Source organism: Sciurus carolinensis, chromosome 3, assembly GCF_902686445.1.
Source record: "Sciurus carolinensis chromosome 3, mSciCar1.2, whole genome shotgun sequence".
Lineage (NCBI taxonomy): Eukaryota > Metazoa > Chordata > Mammalia > Rodentia > Sciuridae > Sciurus > Sciurus carolinensis.
In genome coordinates this window covers 153,982,504-154,008,085 of record NC_062215.1, presented here as the reverse complement: position 1 = coordinate 154,008,085, position 25,582 = coordinate 153,982,504, and the positions used below count along the sequence as shown (strand labels likewise).

The following is a 25,582-nucleotide window of genomic DNA, read 5'->3' as shown; positions in this document are numbered from 1 at the left end:
GCCCTTCAGCAGATGAATGTGTGGGAAAATGTGGTACATATACACAATGGAATATCACTCAGCCATAAAGAAGAATGAAATTATGGCATTTGCCAGTAAATGGATGGAACTGGACACTATCATGCTAAGTGAAATGGGTCAATCCCAAAGAACCAAAGGCCGAATGTTCTCTCTGATATGCAGATGCTAACTCACAATAAGGTGATATAGGGAAGAATGGAAGTTCATTGAATTGGACAAGGGGGAATGAAGGGAAGGGAAGGCAAATGGGAATAGGAAAGACAGTGGAGTGGGTTGGACATGACTTTCCTATGTGCATGTGCGATTACGCAGCCAGTGTAATTCTACATCATGTAGCCGGAAGAGTGGGAGGTTATGTTCCATGTGTGTATAGTATGTCAAGGTACATTCCGTGTCATGTGTGTCCACTAATAAGAACAAATTAAAAAACAAAAAAGAAACAAGAAATTTCTGCAATTAAAAATAAAGATATGTCAAAGTCCTCACATTTAGTACTTCAGAATGTGAACTTGTTTGGAGATAGGATGTTGGTAGAGGTTAAGTTAAAATGAGGTCATTAGGGTGCATCCTAACCAATATGACCGATGTACTTATACAAGGAGGAAAGTTGGATGCAGAGACTTGCTGGAGAATGTCACGTGAACAGGAATGGTCATCTATAAGCCCAGGGGAGAAGCCTGGAACATCCTTCCCTCAGGGACCTCAGAAGGAACCAATCTTATGAGCACCTTGATTTCAGATTTCCATCCTTCAGAACTGTGAGAGGATTTCCTGTATTTAAGTCACCCAACTTGTGGTACTTTTTTTGGCAGCCCTAGTAAACTAATACAGCTCAGATGACTTCCATTTCTATGTTATTGACCAGAACTGAGACACCGGCCACCCTTCACAAGGAGAAAGGCCGGGTGAGGATGTATTTAGCCGAACATATTCCAATGTATGTGGTTGTAAAGTGGACTTTGGGTGGTAGCACTCCCTCCAACTCAGAGTGGAGGTTTGCAAAGCTCTTTGGAGATAAAATTGTGCAGTGGAAAGAGGCTTAACCCCTAAGCCTTGGGCTTTTTATCTGGCAAATGGAAATGGTAACCTATGTGCTTAGCATTTGAATGCTGGCAACATCATCCAGCTGTGGTGAAGACCAAGTAAAATAGCAGACATGCACATTGCTTTGAAAGTATAATGGTCTACTTAGATGTAAAAGGGTTATAAGAAGAAGATACTTCAGTTTATACACCTAGAAAATGAAGGAAAGTTGAAACAAATTAGACTTCTCTTAGAAGTTTGAGTAAGTGGAAAGGGGGCCAGGGAACCAGCAATTGGTAATTCTTACCAACAAGAAGGCACCATTTGATGAAGTGGACATGACATCAGACACAACAGGTCCATTCCCTTAGTGGAAACAGAAGTCAGGTAGGTGGATGTGGCTGGATGGAATTGGCTCCAGCTTTGGGAAGCCATTTATCACAAGTTCAGACAACCCTTAGCTTGTAACCATGCTTCACTACATTTAATGTGCAAACAGACCACCTGGGGATTTCATTAAAATGCTTATTACAGTTCAGTAGGCTTGGGTGGGGCCTGCCATTCCTTGGTTCTCACAAGCTCTCAGGTATTGTCAGTGCTACTAGACTAAGGAGTATACTTAGAACAGCAAGGTCTACATCACCGAAACAGGGGATGATGCAATGGGACGGGTTTTCAAAACTAAAATTCTGACAACATATTGGGGGAATGACCCGTCTGAGTGGGGGAAGAAAAGCAGAGAATCTAAAGAGTCTGCCCTGAGGGTCTTGGGGGTATCCTCAACAAACTAAGCTTCTAAGAGAATGCAGGGAAGTTGGAAAGAGAGACACAGTTGAGGAGAATTATAAACAATGGTGTGGACTTGTCTGGAACACATTAGAACAGAGTAAGCAATACTATGTAAAAATTATTCAAGACCAATGAGAGAGTTACCTGGGAGGTAGACTCCTGGCCCAGACCCTGACCCCTGAGTGCCACAGGTATCTTTGTAACAATGCATTTGGGAGCAAAACAACATCTCCTCCTGAGTCAAGCCGATATTTTGATTCTTGACATCATTTCTCAACAAAATTCTAGAATTCATAATTAAACTGATGGCATTGTAAACCCACAATCTTTAGGAACCAGCATCTATCTTTTAAGTTGGAGTCGGGCTAAACAGCACCATGTCCCTGTTTGAGAGGTGACCCAGCCAGAGGCCAAGGGCTCATGGACACAGTATACATAGTATATTTGAAGGCTGATATAGGAAAGGGGAAAGAGATGTATTTTGGGGCGGGAGGTAAGCTATGCTGAAGACAGAACCATGCCCATCCTGAAAGCCTCAGAGGCCAGGTAGACCTTTTCTTAGTCTTAAGAAGAAATGAGAAAGAACCTCACTCTGGTGGGGGTAGTGATTATCTCAAAGTCAGACTTTCTCACAAGGGGTCGTCCATTTCTGCTGTCTGTTCCTCTCTGTCCCTCACCACTTAGCAGATTCTGAACTCCAATATGTATGCCTTTTGAAGTTGCTGAAACCTCTCCTCTTCTTCTCAACCATCAGCTGTGTTTTTGACCTGACTTCCCATATCAGCCTTTGCTTGGATGATACCATCCTGACTGACTAGCATGCTTATCACTATGGGCTCCCTTTCTCTTGGAGAGGAGGCTTGGTTAGTTTCTGCCACATAGTTATTTTTTCAAACCCTCATCGTGTATTTTCATATTTTGTCTAGATTTTCTGTTTGTTCTCAGGGGACTATTCATCCAACACCAGTTGATCTACCTTTGCTAGAAGACACTTAACCCAATGGGAGGCAATGTTTATGCTCTTTCTGAGAGCCAGCCAGTGTTAGGAATGTGGAGCTTTAGGGTGCTCCTCAGCCATGCTGAGTCTCTCTTTCGTTTAGTTTCTAGCCCAATAATTCCTTATTATCTTGTTAACTTATCAATGCTGATGTCCATATACATATTTTTCCAAGCATTTTGGTTGTTTTTATAGAAATAGTGTCTACCCCAATAAACTACTTTGCTGTATTACTCTCATTACTTTTTATTTAAGTCTCTCTTCAGTTAACATGTCAGTTCTTAGAAGGGCAAGAAACATTTCATTCACCTTTATAGCCCCGGTCCCCAGCCTAGTGCTTGACAGAATGATTGTCAATAATTGTTGAGCAAATGAAATTATGTTTTTAAATGAGAATATCTGGGTGATGGGCTCACCAGAAACATAGCTCAGTTTTTCTCAGTTTAACAACCAAATGATTAATTTCACAAAGGTAAGATTTTGTGTTCTAGGGACATTGATTCACAAAGCAAATTTACAAGGAACTAATTTATAAATAACAACATAGCTTGATTAGTGTTTAATGGGAGACACAGCTAGAATGATAATGGATACCTATTATATTTCCTCTTCCCTTTTCCTTTGGTATTCTACTCCTGTCTTTTATTTAGTATAAATGATATTTTTGTATTTTAGTTCCTGTTTTCATTGTACTTATTCAGACTTCCTCTCTGAAACTAGAAGAAATAATAAACATGCATGAAAATAAATAAAAATTGATACCAGGTATTTACCAAGGGCAATCTCAGAAGTCAGTCCACTCAGAAGATGAAATCACAGACTAGAAGGTTGCTATGGTATAAATGAATCAGAAAAGGGAAATTCAAGGTTGTCAAATACTCACTTTAAAGCTACTAAAGATCTCCTTCCACTTTTTAAAAGTGATCTTTAAAGGTCATTTGGTATCAGGACATACCTTGCCCATGGACAATGTGGAAGAAATTGTAGTGAACCAATTCTCCCTCCCCAGCTCTCCTTTTTCTGATGCTGTTGCTGGTTCCAAGAAAGGTCTGTTATTACATCACTTTGTGAAATGTGACAATATTCGAAATTGCAGTCTCTCTTGAAATGTAATGAATGTAAGTGTGACTGTTTGCTGATAGACTGGCGTTATGGCTTGGATCTTAAATTCCCGCCAAAGGCCCACATGCTAAAGTCTTGTTTGCCAGCCTGTGGTGCTTTCGGGAGGTGGGGAACCTTCAGGAGGTGGGCAGAAGTGAGGTCACTGGGAGTGTGCCCTTGAAGGGGATATTGTTCCTTGAGAGCCTTACTGTCTCTCTCTCTTTGCTTCTCAGCTGCCATCAAGTGAGCGGTCCTCCTCTGCCACATGCTCCTGCCACAACGTACCATGCCACCACAGGCCCAAAACAACAGAGCCAAGCAACCATGGACAAGAAACGCTGAAACTGGGAGCCAAAATAAACCTTTTCTCCTTTGAAGTTGATTTTTAAAGTTACTTTATCATAGTAATGGAAAGTTGACACACTGGTAAGTATCTTATTTAAAAATATATATATATGTTACCTCTAAATCACTCTGTAAAGTAAATTATTTGACAGTGTGTCTGTGTTAGTCAGCTTTTTGTTACTGGGACCAAAGTACCTGACCTGAACAACTTAGAGGAGGAAAAGTGTATTTTGGCTCATGGGTTCAGCCGTTCAGTCCTTGGTTGGCTGACTCTATTGCTCTGGGCCTGAGGTAAGGTAGTGTATCATGGTAGAAGGTATGGAGGAGGAAAGCTGCTCACTTCATGTGGACACGAGTGATAGAACAGGACAAAGTATATAATCCCCCAGGCATACCACAGTGACCTACTTCCTCTAGCCATGCCCCCCACTGACTATACTTACCACCCAGTTCTTCCATTAGATGGATTAATCCACTGATTAGGTTACAATTCTCCTACTCTAATCATTTTACCTCTAACCATCGCTGCATTATCTGACATGAGCTTTGGGGGGACATCTCATATCCCAATCATGACAGTGTCTCATACACTTTGTGTAGATTTGGGTAATTTTAATTACAGTCATCCCCCAGTATCTTCATGGAATTGGTTCCAGTAACTACTGTGTATACTAAAATTCTCAGATGTTCAAGTCTTTACATAAAATTGATTGTATTTGCATGTAGCCTACACAAATCCTCTTACATACTTTAAATCATCTCTGAGTTACTTATAATACTAATATGATGTAAATGCTAAGTTGGTAGTTCTTGTATTGTTTAGAGAATAATGATAAGGAAAAAAGTCTGTGTATGTTCAGTATGGATGCAATTTTTTTTTGTATTATATCAGAATATTTCTGATCTATAGTTGGTTGAATCCATACATGCAGAATCATGTACATGGAGGGTCAACTATACAGAGATTTTGCTAGGAGCCTTAGAACCTATATTTTCTTCCAAGCACATTTAACATCATTTGAGTTAATATCATCTCCTCCTGTTCAGGCCAACGTGACAGAAGCTGAAGCAAACCACAGAATGTTCAAACAACCCTGGAGAAAGAGGAATATTAAAGTTTTATTAAAAATGTATTTAAAAAAATACTTAAATTTTTTTTTTTAAATAAGAGTTCGTGCGTTCCATAGGAGATATTATATTCTCTTTAGGGTGATCAGATAAATGTTCCTCTGGAATTTATAATCTCAAAAGGGCAACGATACACATGAATACATAGAAAAAACAAAACAATAGGGACAAATTTAACACAAACATTACTTGAAGATTGGGAATCAATATTGCAGAAAAGCAGAGGATATGTTAATGGGGGGCATCCAGAGAGCTGGGTAGAATTTTATATTTGAACAATTGGGCATAGTGAGCAAGACTATCAGTTAGGTTGCCTTTTGGCCTTCATCAAATCGATTTGCCCTGGCCTCCCAAATAATGACCAGGGTGGAAGCAAAGCAGGCACATAGCCTGTCATCCATGTTACCCACCTTGAGAAAAGCCAACGTGAAATGACCCTGTTTAAAACAGCACCACATTTGCTTAGAACAATTTTTGGGCAATGCTAAGCAGTAGAAGGAGAAAAGAGTTGGGAGAGTTGGGAGAGAATGTGAACCTTTTTTTATTTTTGGTGTGTGGTACTGGGTTGAACCCAGGGGTGTTTAACCACATTCCCAGCCCTTTCTATGTTTTATTTAGAGACAGGGTCTCACTAAGTTGCTTAGAGCTTAAGTAGCTGAGGCTGGCTTTGAACTCGTGATCCTCCTGTCTCCGTCCTCAGTCTTCTAGGTCGCTGGGTTTACAGGCATGCGCCACCATGCCTGCTGAGAATTGTGAACCTTCTGAGATGGGCACCAACACATGATTCCCTCATTTAGACTGTACAAGTGGAAGGTTAACACATTTGCCTAGTTTGCTCTTGAGAAGCTCAGTAACCAGTCCTAAAATCTGTGACTCAGCTGACTTCTCTAACCATTCAAATAAGCATCTTTCTGGTAAAGAAAATTCAGTGGAATTCAAATGAGTGACCAGTCAGCAAAAAACTGCTGCTGACATTATTAATCTTCTAAATTACCCAGATCTATCATGCACATAAAAACTCATCATTGGGCACTTGTGGAATAGGTATCCCTCACTTAAAGAAACGGTCATTGTCAGCAAAGTTTGCAGTATGGAGACTTTCTATCAAATCAATCTTATTCTCCCATTGATTTCCATTACAAAATCTGAGATGCATTCTGCTGTTTAATCCCATTAACTATCTACCAAATCCTTTGAAAATGGTACATTTAAAAGAAAAATGATGATATTCAGATAAAACAGAGACAGTGATCTCTAATATATTACTATTAACACTGTTTTGTATTCAACATATCACCACAAAAAAGTACTCAGGATGAAACACAATACAGTCTCACAAACTGTGCCTCACATACTGCAAAGGGTAATAATCTCTAAAGTATTAGCAACTTAATTTCTCACTAGGTTTACAACTGCTTTGGCATTTCTATCATCATATAGTAAAACTAATTCTTTTCATTAAATACTCTTTTTTTTTTTTCATTCTGTACAGGTCTCTTTCCTCAGATCTTTGTCCAGAAACCCTTGAATAGTTTGTGATGTTGTTCTTAGAAGGGGAACATCAGTTGACCAGGTTCAGTCAAAAAGGCTTATTCCTGTGCTTGCTGAGATTTCCTAACCATTGGAGGAAATGGGCATCTCCTGGAAGGAATGTTACAAAGGAAAGCAGTGGATCTGATTAAGCTTGCACCAGGCACTTCGAAAATCTTTTCTAATTTCTAAGACATGGCGCTACTATCTAACACTGGTATTGTGTCTCTTTACCATATTATTTTCAACCCATGTGCTTTGCATAATATATGTTAAATGAGTGTTTACCTAACATACACTGAATGACTGAATTTTAATGATGATTTTGTTCTTCGTTAGAAGATACTGACACTTCTAGATATTGGCACCTGAAGTTACAAAAGTGACAGTTGATACTGATATCCACAGGAACCAAATAAGGTCATTTACTGTCCAACACTGTAAGGTCTGGCTAGGACTTTTTTTTTTTTTTTTTTTTGCTAGGACATTCTTGGCAGTGGACTGTTACTGAGTTCTTCAATTCCTTATCTTTATCATCATGGTTAGTGAATTTTAGTTAAGCAATAGAGCATTTGAGTTGGAGGGAAACAGCAACTTGTCTACCTAGCCACCTGCCCATTACCAATAATATTCCCAGACCCCTTTTTGCCTGTTTGTATGACCCACTACAAGACAAGATTCAACATTCAGAGTTGACTTAGCTATTTTACTTAAAAATAAATGTCTTATTAAACACCCATACAATTCCAAAAGTTAATGGCAAAATTAGGATGTTTCCTGGAGAAGATTAGCAGGCTACAGGCAAAGAGATCTTGGTCAATTCCCCAAGACAGACTTTTTTTTTTTTTTCAGTTCATCATGTCCAGAATCCACAACATGTCACCACCTCAAAATTGAACACACCCAGGGAGTGGGACCCATACTAACTAAACTCACAAGAAACATACATCTAACTAAGATGTCTTCATATTAGTCGACAACAGTACGGCCATACTGACCAGTTCCTGTGGTTGTAACCAGTACATCATTTCTCTTCTGGCAGAACAAATAGGAAGCCAGATTATGAGCAGAAAGTGAACACAGGATGAAAACAAAGAGAGATGTTTATTTTCTAGCAATATTTTATCCAAGATATGAAAGACCTGACAAAGCTGCCAGTTTTTTGTTTTAGCTTCTTTCCTCAATCATGAAACAACTCTCAAGCGCTACACACGTGTTCTTCCAAATGCAAATCATGTCTTCTCGCGCAGCTTGTGTTACCCACCTCCACCCTGTGACACTTGTGTTTTCTGTGATACAACCAAAGCATGCTCCCTAGGTTCACTGTTGCTGTATTGTGGTAAGATGGTTGGAGGGAAGCATGAGTATGTCATGAGCAAGTGACAGCATCTATTAATGGCAGGACCACTTGTAAATTAGTCCCCCATTCAAACCTCCCTCCTTTTTTTTTCTTTTTTAACCTTTTTTATTTGTTCTTTTTAGTAATACAGGACAGTGGAATGTATTTTGATGTACCATACACACATGGAGTATAACTTCCCATTTTTGTGATGGTACATGATGTAGAGTTACACTGGTCATGTATTCATATATGAACACAGAAATTTTATATTTGATTCATTCTACTGACTTTCCCATTCCCATCTTCCCTTCCTGCCTCCCACTTTTCCCTGTCCAATCCAGTGAACCTCCACTCCAACCCCCAACAGCCTATGGTGAGTCAGCATCTGCATATCAGAGAGAACATTTGGCCTTTGTTTCTTTGGGATTGGCTAATTTCACTCAGCATGAGAGTCTCCAGTTCCATCCATTTACTGGCAAATGCCATAATTTCATTCTTTTTACCACATATCCTTTATCCATTCATCTGTTGAAGGGCACCTAGGTTGATTCCATAGTTTAGCTATTGTGAATTGAGCTGGTACTCAGGTTTGATGAAGAATAGAGTCGTGTAGAAGTATGTTTGGATAAAGTGGGGATGACCTGGTGGTAACAAACTGGGGGACACTTAGCAAGGTGTGTTTGCTCAGATTCTTTTTGGCCTCCAGGTGTGGGGCAGGATTCCTTTCATATGAGGGTCTTCAGGGGAAAAGTGGGAGGTCAGAGAGTGACCATATTAGTTTTTTATGGCTCACTTGGGAGGTGAGGAATTCTAGTTTCTGGACCCTCTTTGGGAGAGTAAAGGAGAGACAGGGGAAGGTCAGAGGGGTTTTCTTGCTTCTGTGACTCTCTCAATCTCCTTCAACTCAAAATACTTAGCACACCAAGGTATCACACTTTGAGGTGTCTTGTTCTGAACGCTGGCAGGGCTTTACATTTTGTAGGCAAAATTAAGCCTACAGTAATTTTCTTGATTTGCTCTTTATTCATTCTGCAATTAGCACAAATTTTGTTCAATATTGTATAGAACGATGTCTTAATAACACTGAGTTTTATTGTCCAATAAAGTTCCAAACAAACTTCTTTCACTAGTTGCTCTAAAATCTAGTCCCTGTTTTAAATAGATTTCCTTTGAGGAGACTTTATAGTACTTTCACACCAGGATAATATCAGGCCTCTGTACCAATAAAGCACAACTTTATTAGCACTAACAATCTGATGTTGTATCTATTTACATATTAATTTTTTGCTACTTTATTCTTAAAATATCCTCACAGTTGAGTTCTTAGGGGTTAATATTTACTCTTGGGTGTTTCCTATCAGATTACTTCCAAAAGGTGATATTATTAGGACTCTGATCATCAGTGTCTCCCAAGGCAATACCTGTACAGGAGACAGACTTTGGAATCAATTTGGAGGCAGACCAATATTTGAATTTGCTTCTGCCACCTGACAGACATATGGTCTAGGTAAATTAAATTTGCTCTCCAAACTTCGGTATTTTCCCCTGTAAAAGTGGACCACCAATAGCTCCCTTACATGACAGTAGTGAGGATCTGATGTGAATATGAGCAAGACGCCAGGTACGGAGAAGGTGTTCAATAGTGTTCAGTTATACTATTATAACTGAATAGTTTATTTTTGGTTTGCTTGACTGCCAAAGTTCCCTTTGTGATCCTAATTGTTTTTTTGTTTTTTTTTTTTGTATATTTGGATACTTTGCATGTGTTTTGCAACAAGAACCTAGGATCTCTAGGTTATAAATAGTAGTTAAATATAAGGAATACTGAAAATGTGCTCTTTGGAATACCTTGTTGCACGCATCTCTTAGGATGAATTCTGAAATATTCTATAATGCTTTGAAAAAAAAACTTCATAATGAGACTTGCATGATTTACTTTGTGAAATTTTGGTTGAGTTTTTAAGTAAGCTAGAAGGTTGATAGCTACTCAGTGGCAGTCCCCCAACCTCACCCAATTTTTTTTTTTAAACATTTTGACTTAAAATCAAGACACTCAATCTTTCACTATGCAGAATCCAGTACAGAGCTGTCTTGGGAGTCAGTTGCTCTTGGATTTCAACCCCTGCCTGCCCATTTTCTGGTTGTTTGACCTTGACCAACTTACTTAATGTTTTCTAGCCTGGGCATCTTCATCCATGAGGTTTGGAATAATGAAAATGCCTACCTTGTGTGTATTCTGAGGATTAACTGAAACATTGCATATAAAACATTTAGATACCTACCGCATATTTTAAGTGCTTAAATAAATAGTAACTAGTATTTATAAAGTCTTCAAACTCACAAGTTAATAAGTAAGTTGTATTTTGTTCAAAAATGGTAACATTGTAACAAAATTAAAAATTTAATTTCCTTGGGTCACAAACACCAAATTATGTGCTTTGGTGTTGCCTTGCCTTTTGCCTGTATCTACATTCATTTCATTCCCGTGTAACCCAGGAACATGTCTTCTCCTCTACTGCCTTTCACTGGCTTCCTGCTAAGCCTTCCTAGGCTCCCCAAAGACAGCATGGGGTGGGGAGGATGGAGAAGGCAAGATCTTACAACAAACTAGCAAGGGATTTCTACCTTCCCTCTATCTGGAAAACTCTGGCATGTTCCCCATGGGGCCTATGAGCTCAGACGTTATTTAGTATACTTAGCTAAAGTCTGGAGCCATGATAGTTACACCTAGTATTCACCTAGTAATGCCAGATGCTACGTTAGGTGAGTCACAAATGTCATTTTGATGCTTGATAACAACTAAGAAAGGCTCATATCAGTATTCCTGTTTCTGAGACTGGGAGGCAGAGGCTCTGACCCAGTAATTCGCTCAAAGTCATGCATCTACCTTAGAGTAAATGCACTGAATGCCATAAATTTGACCAACATAATTTCAGACACTAACAGATAAATAAACCATCCTTTCTTCAATTTCAGTAATTTGTTTAATTTCCCCTGAAACGTATTTCAAGTTGTGCTTGTTCCACAAAATAGTCTTTCAAATATTGTGATATGGAGGCCCACATAGTCAAAGGCAGGGAAAGGTGAAGAAGGCGATCAAGGTTAAGTGTATTTTTTCCACTAAAGGCACAAGGAAGTTTCTCATCTCTTAAGTACTGAATTCTGCAATCATCCCAAAAGTAGAAGTTCAGCTCACAGCACATTTTGGAGAAGCTTGAACCACACTAACCATTTAAGGTCAAGCAAACAATTGGTCAACTCTAACAACGTGTAATGTGCAAGGGTTTCATCTCAGAGATAACAGAATCTATCTCTATATCCCAGCTCCGGAAAACAGTCGGGTTCCTCTGCTTCCCATCCCAGCTCTGCACAGTCCCTCTCGCTGGAAGCCACATGGTAAGCCTCACATAAAGACCCCCTAGCAAGCTGCCAGCCCCAGCCGGCGCCCGAGGTCTAGCCTGGCTCCCGCTATTTTCTCTAACGCCCACTCAAGGGTAGGTACGTTTTCAATCTACTCTAGCTGGGCATCAGACTCCCCGCGGGTCTTGGGCTGGGGTCAGAAGGAACGTGCGGGAGGGGGGTGTCGGCCGCGCGCACCCCGGCGCGCGGGTCGGGGCGGGGATTGCGCGCAGCGCCGGGGCGGGCGCAGGCCGCTCTCTCAGTGCGGCTCCCCTTTGTTCTCTGCCATTGTGAGGCACTTCCTCCTCTGGCGCTTCTGTAGCCTGGGATCCTGTGGGGAATTCATTCAGAGGCTTTTGGTGCTTTTTAATTTTTTGTTTACTTTGTAGTACGTGACCCCTACCCCTTTGCATCGCGCTTCCCTCGCGGCCGGGTGCCTAGCAGGGAGACAGAGTGCAAAGTGTCATTTTCCCCTTGACAGCTTCTCCGCGGCTCTCCTCCTTATTCCTCCTCCAGGAGGCATCCTAACCCAGCACTCTGGACTGGCACCTCCTGACCGGCCGCGTCAAAGCCACAGCGGCGACACGCAACCCCCTCCCCTCCGAGGGGCTCAGGCTCCGGTCGCCAGGGGCTCCGCCGGGCGGCATAGCGAGGGTCGGAGGCCGGCGCGCGGCCCGAGCGCGGCCGCCTCGGCGTCCCGGGAGCCGGCGTGAGTGTCGCCGCGGCCCTCCCCGGCGCTCGTGCTCCCCGGCCGCCCGGCGGCCGCCTCAGCCCCATTATATAGCCCTCTAAAAATAGCTCGCCTCTCACCGCCTTGTATGGCAGCAGGGAGATCCGCTGCGCGCCAATCCGCGCCGGCCGTTTGGGCCAAGCCCCGCCCCGGGGCCCGCTCCGAGCTCCCTATTGGTCCTCAGTGACTTCATGAGCCCCCTGTTTACCTTACATGGTCACACGCGGCCTAATGGATGCCCTCCTCCGAGATCCCACGGCTGCGCGGAGAGCCGGGAGGAGGGAGGGAGTTTGGGGAGGGGGAAGAGCAGGAGGAGGAGAAAAGTGGGGGGGACTACAAACTAGCAAGGATGGGTGGGGGGTGGGGAGGGAAGGGAAGGGAAGGGGTGAGGGGGAGGAGAAGCGATCGCGAGAAAAAAAAAAATGCAACCTCCCAAAATAAAGAGCAAAGATTGCATTAGGAGCGAACAGCGCTGCAGAAATAGATGGCAGCTTCGTGTCAGTGAGTTTGCATCCCCTTCCTGATCCACGAGCTGGAGTGATTAGAGCCCTGGAAGGGAATTGTTACTCCCGTGAAGTCCCCTTTTCCTGGCAGTCCTCTGCACTGTACACGCTGGATGCCTCTCTCCATCCACCCCACTCACTCTCTCCTCTCTCACCTCCTCTCTCCCTCTCTCCTGCATTGATTTTTTTTTCTTCTTTTTAGTTGACTGAAACAAAACAAAACAAAAGGGCCACTGGATGTCTGCCTTCTTGGGGGGTGAGCCAGACAGACTGACAAACAAACCAGACCCAACTGTGCTCGGGGGAGGGTTTCTCCTCCCGTTTTGCCCGGCAGCAGCAGCATGGACGTGTTGGCTAGTTATAGTATATTCCAGGAGCTACAACTTGTCCACGACACCGGCTACTTTCTCAGCTTTGCCATCCCTGGAGGAGACCTGGCAGCAGGTGAATGATTTTAAATTACTTGTGTAAATCGTGTGGTGGCGGCGGAGACGCAGGGGCTGCGTTGGTGTGGGCTTTGGGTTGAAAAAAAATTTTTGTTTGTTGTATGTTTTTTTTTTTTCTTTTTTCCTTTTTGGCTGTATGTTGTTTAAAATGTTTTCTGAAAGAGTCATATGCGCTTACCTCTCCACCCACCCCTAACCCCTCAGTGTGCCGAGCTAAGCAGCCCGTCTGAGCTGCCTGTGTTTCAGTCACCAACACACATCCTTGCGCACACCCCTGTCCTCCAGCCGAGACCTGCCGAACTTTTGGGGTTCGGAGGAGCCGAGTTGGGAAGGTGGTTTCGGGCTTTAGAAATGATCGCTGACAGCATACCACATCTCCACATGCACGAGCTCTACCTGCTTGGTACCTTAAATCAGGTTCATGTATTTCAACTGCTGCTGACGACTGTCAGATGGGTGGGGGGAGAAAAGCAGAGTGTTTCCCCAGTAATTAGAGAGTGTCAATAAAGAATGGGAGCTTGATTTTTGAGATTAGAAGGTGGACGGAAGAGAGAAGAGCCCAGTGACAAAAGGTACTCAAGGATATCTACAAGGAGGACGGGAAGATGTGTCTATCTTAGGCTGACAATACCTTGTAGGTTTCCCCTGTGTAATGCCTCTAGAAAGAAAACACCCTCTACATGTGTCCTTGTTTCTCTTTTTGTTTGGGGTCCCTCTCCAGTTAGCACAACCTCAGACAATGGGTGGTGTGTGCTTCCACGCCTCTGACTTTGTCTTGGAGGACTAGTTAAGAAACTCCTAGGATGCTGAAGGGCACCCGTGCCAAGTTGACTCTGCGTCCCAGGGAGGATGAAGCAGGGCTGGGGACAAGTTCACTGGGCTTTGTGAAGTGAAATAAAGAAAGTGCTGGTCAGTGGAAAGTGCTGGCTCTACCCGGAAAAGTGTTTTTATTTTTTTCCCCCAGCAGAGGTTAGGAGCTGCTGAGGGGACATTCTGCAGGAAAGATGGTGGTGGGTGGGGGCGGGGGACAGAAGGGTATTTAAAATCTCTGCAGTATGTACCATGGAAAGTCCAAGAAGATGGTCTGGATTTGCACATCTGAAGTGTGAACTTGTACAGTCCGTCCTGGAGAAACCAGCTTGCCCTTGGCGAGGGTTGCGAGAGGCTTGGTGTGTGGCTGCTCTTGTAACTTCTCTGCTCAGTGACAGCAGCTTGTTAAGGCTAATGAACGGCTGAATTTCCTCTGCCAGGATCCAAAGCAGGATTTGCCAGCTTGAGGCTGCGATGTAACAGTTGCCGCTTTAGCGAGAGAGGTTTGGCTTTTGGTATGAGGAGCCCAGTGGTAAAGCGGATCCTCTGACTGTACCATTGTTACTAGTTGTTATTCTCCTCTGGTTAGAAGCTGCAGGATTTCCTCCAGGTGTTGGCCTCTGGTGTCTATGTGTCCACACATGCATTCCTGTCTGAAGATGCTGGCAGATACTGTCTTCTCTGTCTCTCTGAATGCATGCACAGTTCACACACATTTTTAGTATAGAGCATTTCTTCATTGCCTTCTTTCCCTGGTTCTTAACAAGACTTTATCTCATGAAGTGTCTCACTGGATCTTTTCCTTCTTTTATTTTGCATGCTAATTAAACCAAAATGTTGCCAGAATTTCATTTTCTAAATCGCCTTCATTTCACACTGTCAGCTCATTGGTGTCGAATCAGTTGCATATTAACGACTGTCTAGACAGGTTAGGGAAGGGAATCTGTTGATTTAGTCAGCTTGCCCAAGGCAGCCCTTGTTTGTGACTAACTGTTAAGCAGTGTTGGAGGGAAGAAAGTTGGCTTTATTTGTTAGAACGTTCCCTCCTGATGAATCACACAACTTTGTTTGGTTCAAGTTTTCACAGTAGTAGAGCTTGCTTTGGGGGAAGGCCTCTCCAGAGGAAACCTGCTTTTCTAGATCTGGCTAGACCATCCAGGAGAAACTCTAGATCTGCAAAGAAACATTATTGGCTTGACAGTTAGGGGATATATTAGCTCTATTGTCTCCTCAGAAGCCAGCTCTGCTCTCCCTTCTCTTCTCCTCCTCCTCCTTCCCACTCCTCCCCCTTCAAGGAACCTCTAGCTTAGTTTCTGTCTGCAGGCAAGGGAATTCTCACCCCTCTGGACCCCTTAACCCTCTCTGTCTGCTCTCACCCTCAAACCCTTCACCAAATTATTTCAGAGACATGCTCATAGTCTGTACAGAAACATAACTTGTGGGTGAGCACTTAGAAACAAGGTATTTATATCTCCATGGAGCTTTCTGCTCTGCACTCTGTAGTCACAACTGCTCTGTCACTATAAAGGTAACTAGGACCCTAAGTTCACATTGATGACATTATCTGTAGCCTCCATCTCCATCTCTTTCTTCCTCCCCCTCTCTGAACCCCTTGCTGCTTCTGAGTCTAAGTGGGGGGAGTGATTATATGCAACTGTTGGTTCCAAATCAACCATCAGATGAGACTCCTTGCTCAAAACAGCTCGAGAAGGTTGCTGCAAAGAACCCCAGGCAGGAGGAAGTTTCCTGATGCTGTGGGGTAATCAGATTTTAGAGGTCAAATGAGAAGTAATTATTAGATGTTCTTCTTAAAGTGAGCAGTGTACCTGGCCTCGGGGAGATGAGCGAAATACTGAGATCTGCATAATCTGATTTGGTTTCTAGAGAAAGAGTGGCTAGGATGATAAACCCAAGAACATCTGTGCATTTGATAATTGAGGATGGACTATTTGGGGATTTTATTTCCAACTTATGAAACAGGATAATTGCCTGTGTCAATGAGCCCATGACAAAGTCACTGACTACGACAGGACCACCTTCTCTCTTGGAGATGATCATTTTGACATTGGATTTTCAGGCAATGATGCTGTAACTGCATACAGCTCCAACTCTGAAAAATCGTTGCTGGTATAATTTAAAAACCCAAATGGACATCCCACATTAACAGCTCTCCATTCTTGGGCTCTGACTGCATACTTAAGCACTTGGCCCAAGTAACATCATCTCTCCCTGTCATATAACTGTAAATTACACTGTGCTTATGTGGTCTATTATTTTATGGAATTCAGCTGACACAACTTTTAAGGCTACCAGCCTTAAGCTCTTTGGAAACTTGCAGGAAAATTTCCAAGAGCTGTCTGAGCAAAAGTGGGAAAAAGTCAAGGGTAGAACAGAAGCTGGAGTAGATTATAGGGTACAATTTGATGTCAGATAAAGGGAGACCCATTCATGACTTTTATTGCCAATAGACATTACGTTTCTTTGGACACATGGCTGATACAGAAAATTAAAAAGGATTTGACACAATACTTTTTTTTTTTTCCAGACTATATTCTAGAATTTTATTTGTTTATTATACCTAGCCGGTTATTTCCTGAGTACAGGTCAAGTAATGATGCTGTAAGTCTTACTTGGACTTAACTTTGCTTCATGTCATTGAGGGGCATGTATGGCATGTTTACTTGAAAACTCTTCTGCATTTATGTTCATTGTTAATGCTGATTCATAATTGGCAGATAGGGTCAGTTTCAGGCCTCCCTTTTGCTTGGAGAAAATTTTCCACTGCTACTGGAAACAAATAAATAAATCATAGAACATTCCTCCCTCCTCCTCCATTCCCCCATTGTTTTTTACTAATGGCATACTTGGCCACTGTAAGGACTAAAGTGTCCCCATAACACTGCAATTTCATCTTGGTTTCAGGCACCCTGAAACACTTTTTATGAGGGCCTTTGGTAGGAGCCATCTCTAGGGGAAAACCTACAGAAAGAAATTCTTGCCTTCCAAGAACAGCCTCCTGGTACCAGCGATGGGATTTAGTCTGCGACCCACATTTCTTTTCCTTTTGTATGATCTTACCTTTGCCTGCCTTCCATAGGCCTAAGCAACCAGGTACTGTCTCAGGCAGAAAGACAAAGCAAACTGTACGATCTGTCCATCCGCAGGTTTGCCACTGTCCCCAATTTGCAGAAAACCTTGTCATGAATTAGAATTTCTTGGCAATAGCACCACCCTGAGAAATTTGTAGACACAAAAGAGCCTTGGTAACCATGCTGAAAGGATAAAATTGCTGGCTTTTAAAAAATATATGTAACGTATGCATCCTTCAGTTGCTGTAAATCTTTCTTTATTCAAAAGGGTGTCTTGGTGGATTAAAAGAAATAGAATTGTCTGTTATCCAGATTTTGCTTTATGAGGATGCATTCACTAAATAAATGTAGCTGTAAAGATGAAAGCACATGTGATGGCAATCAATCACACACTTAGCCTTTCTTTAATAAATTCATTTCATGTTCTTTTAATAGATACATCTTTGTGTGGATTTAGGGGCCCTCAAACATTATTGTTCGTTCTACCTGTTTGCCACCATTTAGTATTTTAAAGTGGGTGAAGATTTCAATGCAGATATTTTTACTCTGTCTGTCCTTAGTAGGGGGGAAAGGAAACCACCATTCTTTGTTCTCCACGAATCTCCCACCCCCACTCTCTACCCTGAGGAGAATGGGATATTGGGGTCCCATCCATTTAAAAGGCAGAACAGAAGATGCAGGGTGACGGCCTTGCCCTGAAATGATTTATGGATGGGCAAGACAGAGACCTGAAGTGTTCAAATGTGGGCTCTTCTCTCCCAGCCCACTCTAAATATAAATGCCTGTGGGGCTAATCTCCCTCTCCACTTAAATGGGGATAGTTTAGAGAGGGTCAAAATGGGGTTTTAAAATAGCCATTCTCTTGTAAGTCTTCAAATGCTCCCTTCAGAGAATTCCCGTATTTTAACTTTTTGAGTATAGGCATTGCAGCCTTCTTTCATCACTTTGTGCTTATTAGAGAAAGAAGAATAATACAGTTTACTCTGGCCAGTCACAGTGTCTCCTGTGAGATAGGACAGCTGCTCTGATAGCTGCCTGGTTGGTAGATGCCCCATCTTTGCAGTTCATAGTACTATGGGACAGGTTTTTAATCACCTTATGACTGGAGAGTGCGGAGAATGCCTCTGTGATTCTGGTTCACTGTGTATCAGCAGGAATGTTGGAATAGGGATTTGCTGAAAGTTTAGGACAGCTCCCCAACTTAACTTGAGCAGTGCCAGGAAGGTGAGGTGCAGAGATTTAGTCTTCTCCAAGTTCCTTTGTTCTCCCAGATCAGCTCAGTGCTCGTTTAGCATAAACTGGTGAAGACGTTTCAACCCAAATTGCCAAGTCTTATCAAGTACAGTAATTAGAAAACTCTGCAGCTACTAATGGTGTTAAAATTGGAAGACATTGCAGTATCTAATTATTAATGTTACATATTTCATTGAGAAGTTAAAAAACACTCCTTTTCTCATTACATTGTATGCTCATTTTAGAACGTTCACATCATAAATCATCCTATTAGACCTAATGTAAGAGTTCCTCAAATAAACAAAGTATTGGCATCGCTAGGAGGTGCTTTGACCTGAGATGGATCATGATCTTGCTTCTCCACTTGGCCTTATTGTTTGCTGTTAATTTGCAGAATCATTTCCATTGCCTTGGGTCCTTTTTGTTTTTCTCACTTGATATTTGGTGTGACCCTGAGAACTTGGTCCTGTTCAGTGTATTCTGTCTGTTCCTCTCTGCATTGGAGCAGCTGTACCCGCCACATGCTTGATATGTAGATGTTACAGCTGAGTGTCTGTGACAGCCTTGGGGTGTGAGTGTAGTGTCAGCCTGCTTGAGATGGGAGAGCCGTCTACTTTCCTGGGGAGACCATTCCTGATTGAACTGGTAGATGGACTTACACCTTGTGAGGTTTTCTTATTTATATTAAAATCCAGAAAACATTCCATGGTAAATATTTCGTTCCTGAAGCTCTTGTTTTGTGTGAAGTCCTAGGTTTGGGTGATGCAAAGTTGAGTTGGGTATAGATTTTGCGCCCTAGGAACTTGACTAGTAGGGGAAAGAAACAAGTTTTAAAATACACACACACACACACACACACACACAAGAACACAGTTGCCACAAAACAAGCAAAAAACCTTAAACTCTGTGAGTTTCTGAACACTGACTGGCCTGTGCCTCTATGCTTTTATGCGCATCGTTACAAACTTGCTTATAAAACACATTTGAGATTTCCTCAGTGCCACTGTGGGGCGGGCATGCTTTTAGTTAAGGGCATGCAGGGGGCTGGATACTTTTAGGGCAGATGAATGTACAATGTGAGTGGATACACATGCCTGTAATGGCCAGGAAACTAGTCATTCGGAAGTGATTCTAGATAATTACGATAATTAATGTAGAGCCATATGCGATATCTATTTCTGAATATGAATTTATTGACATTTCCTGAGGGTCATATTGAAAGTCAGGCCCCCAAATGTATGTGCCAAAGCTAGGAACATACAATCTTAGAATTGCAATCCTTGAAAGGGTTTTGGTTTTCTCAACTCTAAAAGACTAGAGTTGGATCAAGTGATTGTTGAAGACAGACGAGGCTTTGAGATCTTTAAGTCCAAACCTTGATGTTGACACCCATGGTTTCAGGGTGCAAGATTTTTTCAGATGCCCAAATAAGTCTGCTTGCTTTCCATCATTGCCTTTGAATATACTTGGATTCACTTCTCATTCTTCACCCTTACCTCCATAAAGGGAGGCTAGAAAATCCCTTTCTTTACTTCTAAGAATATGAATACATAGAATTTTGGAATTGCCTGGGTCCTAGACTAAGCTATTGAATATTTCAAAGAAGACTTACTTGGTTAATTTAATCTTTTTCCCACTTTAATAATGTGTGGTAAATTGGAAAATATACACTGTGCTAGAAAAAAGCCCCCAATTACAACACTAGTCTTATAAAAAGTACTGTCATTTAAATAATAAGTGGAGTGGGCGTAAGGAGGGTGCATCAAGGCAGACGTGGTAGGGTGTGGGGTGAAAGATGGAGTGTTTTATGTAGAGAGGAGCAAATGTGCAGTGGCTTTTTTTTTTTTCCTCCTGGCACCTTGCCAACAGAGAATGGCATGAAACAGCAACCCATGTGCCAGTCCATGAAACTCTTCTCTGAAGTGGTTTAAAATTCTTAAGGGGGCTGGATGGGCAGTGGAGTTGGAATGTTTTATAAATCTAAACAAAAATTACCGTGTACTCTAATGAGGACTAGGGAATGAATTCAACCTAACAGAGGGGACAGGAGGATGAAGTGGGCCTCATTTTCACAACTATCCCTAATTATCGCTCCCATGTCCTGGCTGGTTCCTTTTTTTTTTGGTACCAGGGATTGAACCTAGGAGCTCTTAAACCACTGAGCTGTATCCGCAGCCCTTTTTAGTTTTTATTTTGAGACAGGGTCTCCCAGAGTTGCCTAGGGCCTTACTAAGTTGCTGAGGCTGGCTTTGAACTTGCAGTCCTCCTGCCTCAGCCTCCCTAGCTGCTGAGATTACAGGTGTGCACCACTGTGCCCAGATGGCTGGTTCTTTTTTGCTTTCCCTACCCCTTTGTCATCTCTGCTAATTCTGATGGTGAAAATTCTCTCTTGGAACTTGTCTCAAAAATCTCTTTTACTTCTAAGATGAAGTTGAAGTTTACTTTCCAAATTATTTGGAGACTTCTTTTTTCTTCTACAATCTACAGATCGAGTCCACTTATTTTCCTGCACTTTAGGTCCACATTTTTTAATGAGAGCTATGCAACTGATAGTGAAAGCTTTTCGGGTTGCTCCACCATTGCTGCAACTGAGTGTGTCCCAGACCCCTAACTCATCAACTTCTACCATGAACCTCTTCTTTTTCCTGGCTTTCCTATTTCTTTTATTCATATGGCCATTCTTCTCATGATCTTGATTTAACTTGCAATTCATCTTTCTTTCCTGTCTCTCGAATATAATTTGTAAAAAGTTCTAGATTGAAAAATCCCTTTATTGAAATGAAAATTAACTGAAAAATCCCATTGCTTTGGCTTCTGTGGTGCATTAGCATTGGTGGCCTTCAGTTTTCTGCTTCCTCTGTCATTGCCCAGAGGAGACCCCTGTCACCTCCAGGAAATTGTCTTTCTGCCTTCCTCACCTGTGTGGCCAGCTTTCAAACCGTCAGTGGCTCCCTACTGCCCACAGGATGAAGCCAGACTTCTGAGCATCAAGTCGCTCCAAGGCTGGGCCTACCTAAGATCTGCAAGTCCTTCCCTGTTTTGTGTGTAGTACATGCCATTCAAAGGAAGTGACTGTGCTTTTCCTGCTTCTGTCTTTACTTTTTTTTTTCTTTAGGCTTTTCCTTCTTCCTCCCTTTTCCTCTTACACCTCCCACTTCTCTTTTTCTGAATACTACCCATTCTTTAACTTTTAGATAGTTGCCGCATCTTCCAGGAAACCGCCCCCCACCCCTTTGCTCTGGATCAACAGTAATTGCTCTGATTTCTACACTCTTGGGTAAAACTGTGTACTTCCTTAAGATGTTTTCTAGTTTTTGTCTTGTAATCTGGCCTATCTTCCTCTCCCTCTCTCCTCTTATGTTTCCAGTTAGGTAGCAGGATGTAAAGCAGAGTTGACACCTTGGTTATGATTTTGGTAATCAACTTTTAATATTTAGTCTGCTTCTTAGAGAGCCTTGCACATAGTAAGCATTCAATAATTATTTGGGGAACATGCTCTGACTATGACTTAGCTTTGACTGTGTTTTTATTTATTTTTTATTTTTTTTGCGGTACTGGGGATTGAACCCAGGGCCTTGAGCTTGCAAGGCAAGCACTCTACTGACTGAGCTATCTCCCCAACCCTTGTCTGTGTTTTTAATAGTGGTTCCCAATCATGGCTGCACTGCAGACGAGGTAAATCAGTATCCTTTGGGGGAGGGACCCAAATATCAGCATATGTAAAGCTTCCAAGGATTCCAGTATGCAGACAAGGCGTTGAGCCATTGATCTGTAGAGACTGAATGCTGTATCAGAGATGCAGGTACCTATTCCTTATGTTGAAATATCAAATTTCTTGTATAACTTGGATTTTAAGTGTACCAGTGGTTTTTAAAAAGCAGGAGAGAGCTGGAGCTTCGTTTTGCTCACTGGTTAATGGCAGCTGCTCAAGAACTCTTTATTCTTCTTATTTTGCTTTCCTTCACCTTAAAGTGTCTAAGGCAGTCCTGTTTGGCTCACATTTCCTATGACCCACCCTGGGTTTGCTTAACCTGGTCAAATTCCATTTCTGGAAACTGTGGTACTGGGCATGAAGCTCCAACCATGTGATGTTTCAAATAATTCATCTTTGGTAGGCGCTCAGCCCTGATTTTCCACTTACCTCTGCCTACTCCCTGGTTTTACAGGGATGACTATCTGGATGTACATCTGTTGGACGGTGCCAGATAGGCGTTAGGTACCAGCCACACTGTTTGGAAGTGGACTTTATTTATAAAATATTTCAAAGAAACCATCTTTCTAGTAAGAGAAACCAAAATAAACTGTGGAAGAATTGCTGCTGAGGACATTCAGGCACGGAGGCAGGCTCTGTATCCATAGAAGTCTTGGCTCCTGTGGTCATGACTGTGGGCCTGTGGCGATCTCCACAAAGAAGCCTTAGAAATTCTTCTTTTTCAAACTGTGATGTTTGCAAAATTGTATGTACTATAGCTCCATCTTTTCATCTGTGAACTGTCTTTGATGGGAATATGGCTGGCAAGAGGAGAGGAGCTCAGGGCTCAGGGTTGAAGGATGCTTTTTGGAAAGTTCAGCCCAGCTGTGAAAATGGCAATTAGCCGTGGAGCCATTGCCCTGCAAGGGAGTGCCCACCTGCTCTTGACCCTACTCTAACATTCACCTTCCAGAGCCCAGTTAGCAGGAATGCAATGGCGTGGTCAGAGTGTTGGCACTTATTTTTGGAGAGACGGCAAATTTGCTCAGCATACAAAGAAGTGGAAATAGATTCTTCTACCCCCTACCCCTACCTTTTGAGCTTCTAGTGTTTGTTCTAGTGGCCACTGTAGACCCAGTTTGCGGAACTCCTGTGGTGTTGGAGGTCTTCTGTGAGGAGGCCCTATGCATAGCTACTTCTGGTGTGAGCTACTGAGATCCTATTCAATGTCAGACCTGAATCGTTGACTTTACCTCTGTGTTCCAAAATTGCTTAGCCTCAAACCATGCATTTTCCTGCCTGTCTCAGGGCTCTTGCTTCCTTTCATATGATTTGCTGCATGAGGGCTTGATGGGGATTTTCATGCTTGCTTAGGAGAGTTGTGTTTTTTGGTTTTGGTTTTTGTTTTTTGATACTGGGCATTGAACCCAGGGTTGCTTTACCACTGAGTAACATTCCTAGATCTTTTTATTTATCTATTTGTTTATTTGATTTTGAGAGTGGATCTTCTGAATTACTGAGGGTCGTGCTAAGTTGCTGAGGCTGGCCTCAAACTCACCATCCTCCTGCCTCAGCCTCCCATGTTGCTAGAATTACAGGTGTACATCACTGTGCCCAGCTGCTTAGGAGAGTCTTACAAACATCTGTACGAGCTTTTCTTCTGAAGGGCTCAGAGGGTTTTGTTCTTATTGACACATACTTTTAAGTAACCAAGGAACAGGCAGATATTATAGAATTTACCACTCAGAGGTGAGAAAATTGGGCTAGAGGATGATTAAGCAAGTTGTCTTACTGTGGCTGCAAAGCAAACAAGCTGCAGAAACCATGGCGGATACACTTTTCTCCTCCCTCTTCCCATCTGGCTATTCTTCCTATCATCATAGTTATATCTAATATATAAATCAGCTACTTCCTAAGATTATCTCCTTTGAACACCTTACATACATCATTTCATTTATTCTTCACAATAATCCTGGGAAATACATATTTTGCTTATCCCCATTTTATAGATGGAGACATTAAGGTTTCAGTTATTAAATGGCCTGCCTAAAATCACAACCTGTTAGAGTCTGAATCCAAGCCTAGGTAGTCTGCCCAACACTCTTATTTATATTTATAATGACTCCTGGCTAGGTAGGAGACATCATGGCAGAAGCCAAAGTTTCAGCCTGACAGTCAGTGGACCTGTGTGGATTGGAATAGCTTACTGGTCTGTTTGCTTTCTGGGCCTTGGTTTTCTCATCTATAAATAGGCTGGACTGTGCAAATGCTTTTAAGGTCACACTGTTTCATAGATACATTGCATGTGGGCTTTGACGTCAGGCACAGGTGACACCCTGAGAAAGTCACTGAACATCTGAGTCTCTTTGGTCATCTGTGGTATGAAGTTACTAATTCCTATATAAGAATTGCTCTCCGACAGAACTGCCACTCATTGAATGCTCCCTCCTTCCCCGTCTCTCTCTCAATAATAGTACAAAATGCCACAAAATAGTATTACTGGGTGTTGAGGCTCCCACTGAGCCTGGAGTGTCTAAGAGAGAATGAAGAAGGGAAGGTGGATAAAGCAGAATGCCAAGCATTAGGTCTGGTATTCCTTTATCCATCCACAGAGACACTATCATTAGGAACTTGCACTTAGAACTGGGGAAAGAATAGCAGTACCCATTGCCCCCAGAAACTGGATTTAGGGTGACATCCTTGGAATTTGCTTGCTCATGCAAATATCCAACCCATTCCCTTTCTTTCTCTCTAGTCTTATGACTTGTTTCTCCTAATTTTTTTTCCAGCATGCAGTTATTTATTATTATTATTTTTTTTAGGAGCCAGAATTAGGCACATATAACATAATACAGTGCTGGTTACTATACCTGCCATTTCTACCTTACCTGATGACTGAGTTTACAGCAGCTTATGAGAGCGAATCAGGTTTTATGAGATCTATAAATATCTCAGATAGGATTTTTATTTCATTTTCCTCCTTCAAATAAGACATAATGGAGGCGCTCACATATATAAGGAATGTTCTTTCTGTGATAAAGTAGGGTATTTTTGAATTGGCTTCTGAAAAGCAGTTTTTGATGTGGTTGTTCCTGTTGGGAGTTTTATGGGGGAGGGGCCGAGTCATGCATATGCTGCTATAAAACTCAAAGATTATTTCTTCATGTTTAAGGTTTAGCCTAGTACCTACGGAGAGATTTATTTTAGAGATGCCAGCCTGGTGTGAAGACTGAATTCCTTCCTTCTGTGGGTCGTGCATTTGTTGTTTGCTTAGATACATAGAAACCAGGGAAGGAAAGTCCCGCTGACTAGCAGAGTTGGGCTCCCTGAAGGAACGTTTCCAGTTCTTTGTCTCCTCTGTTTCCAGCTGCCCTGGGTGAGGGTGGGGGTGGGAGTGGGGGATGT

General features: G+C 42.3%; 1 protein-coding gene across 1 annotated transcript in view; it reads left to right on the top strand.

Annotated features, from left to right (window-relative positions):
• Positions 1-12,800: 12,800 nt before the first annotated feature.
• Positions 12,801-25,582, top strand: part of Klf7 (KLF transcription factor 7) — an 85,526-nt gene continuing 72,744 nt past the window's right edge. Inside the window, 2 exon segments of the mRNA XM_047547341.1 lie at positions 12,801-13,312; positions 13,314-13,352. Of these exon segments, the coding sequence (XP_047403297.1) occupies positions 13,250-13,312; positions 13,314-13,352 (102 nt within the window). The 5' untranslated portion in view covers positions 12,801-13,249.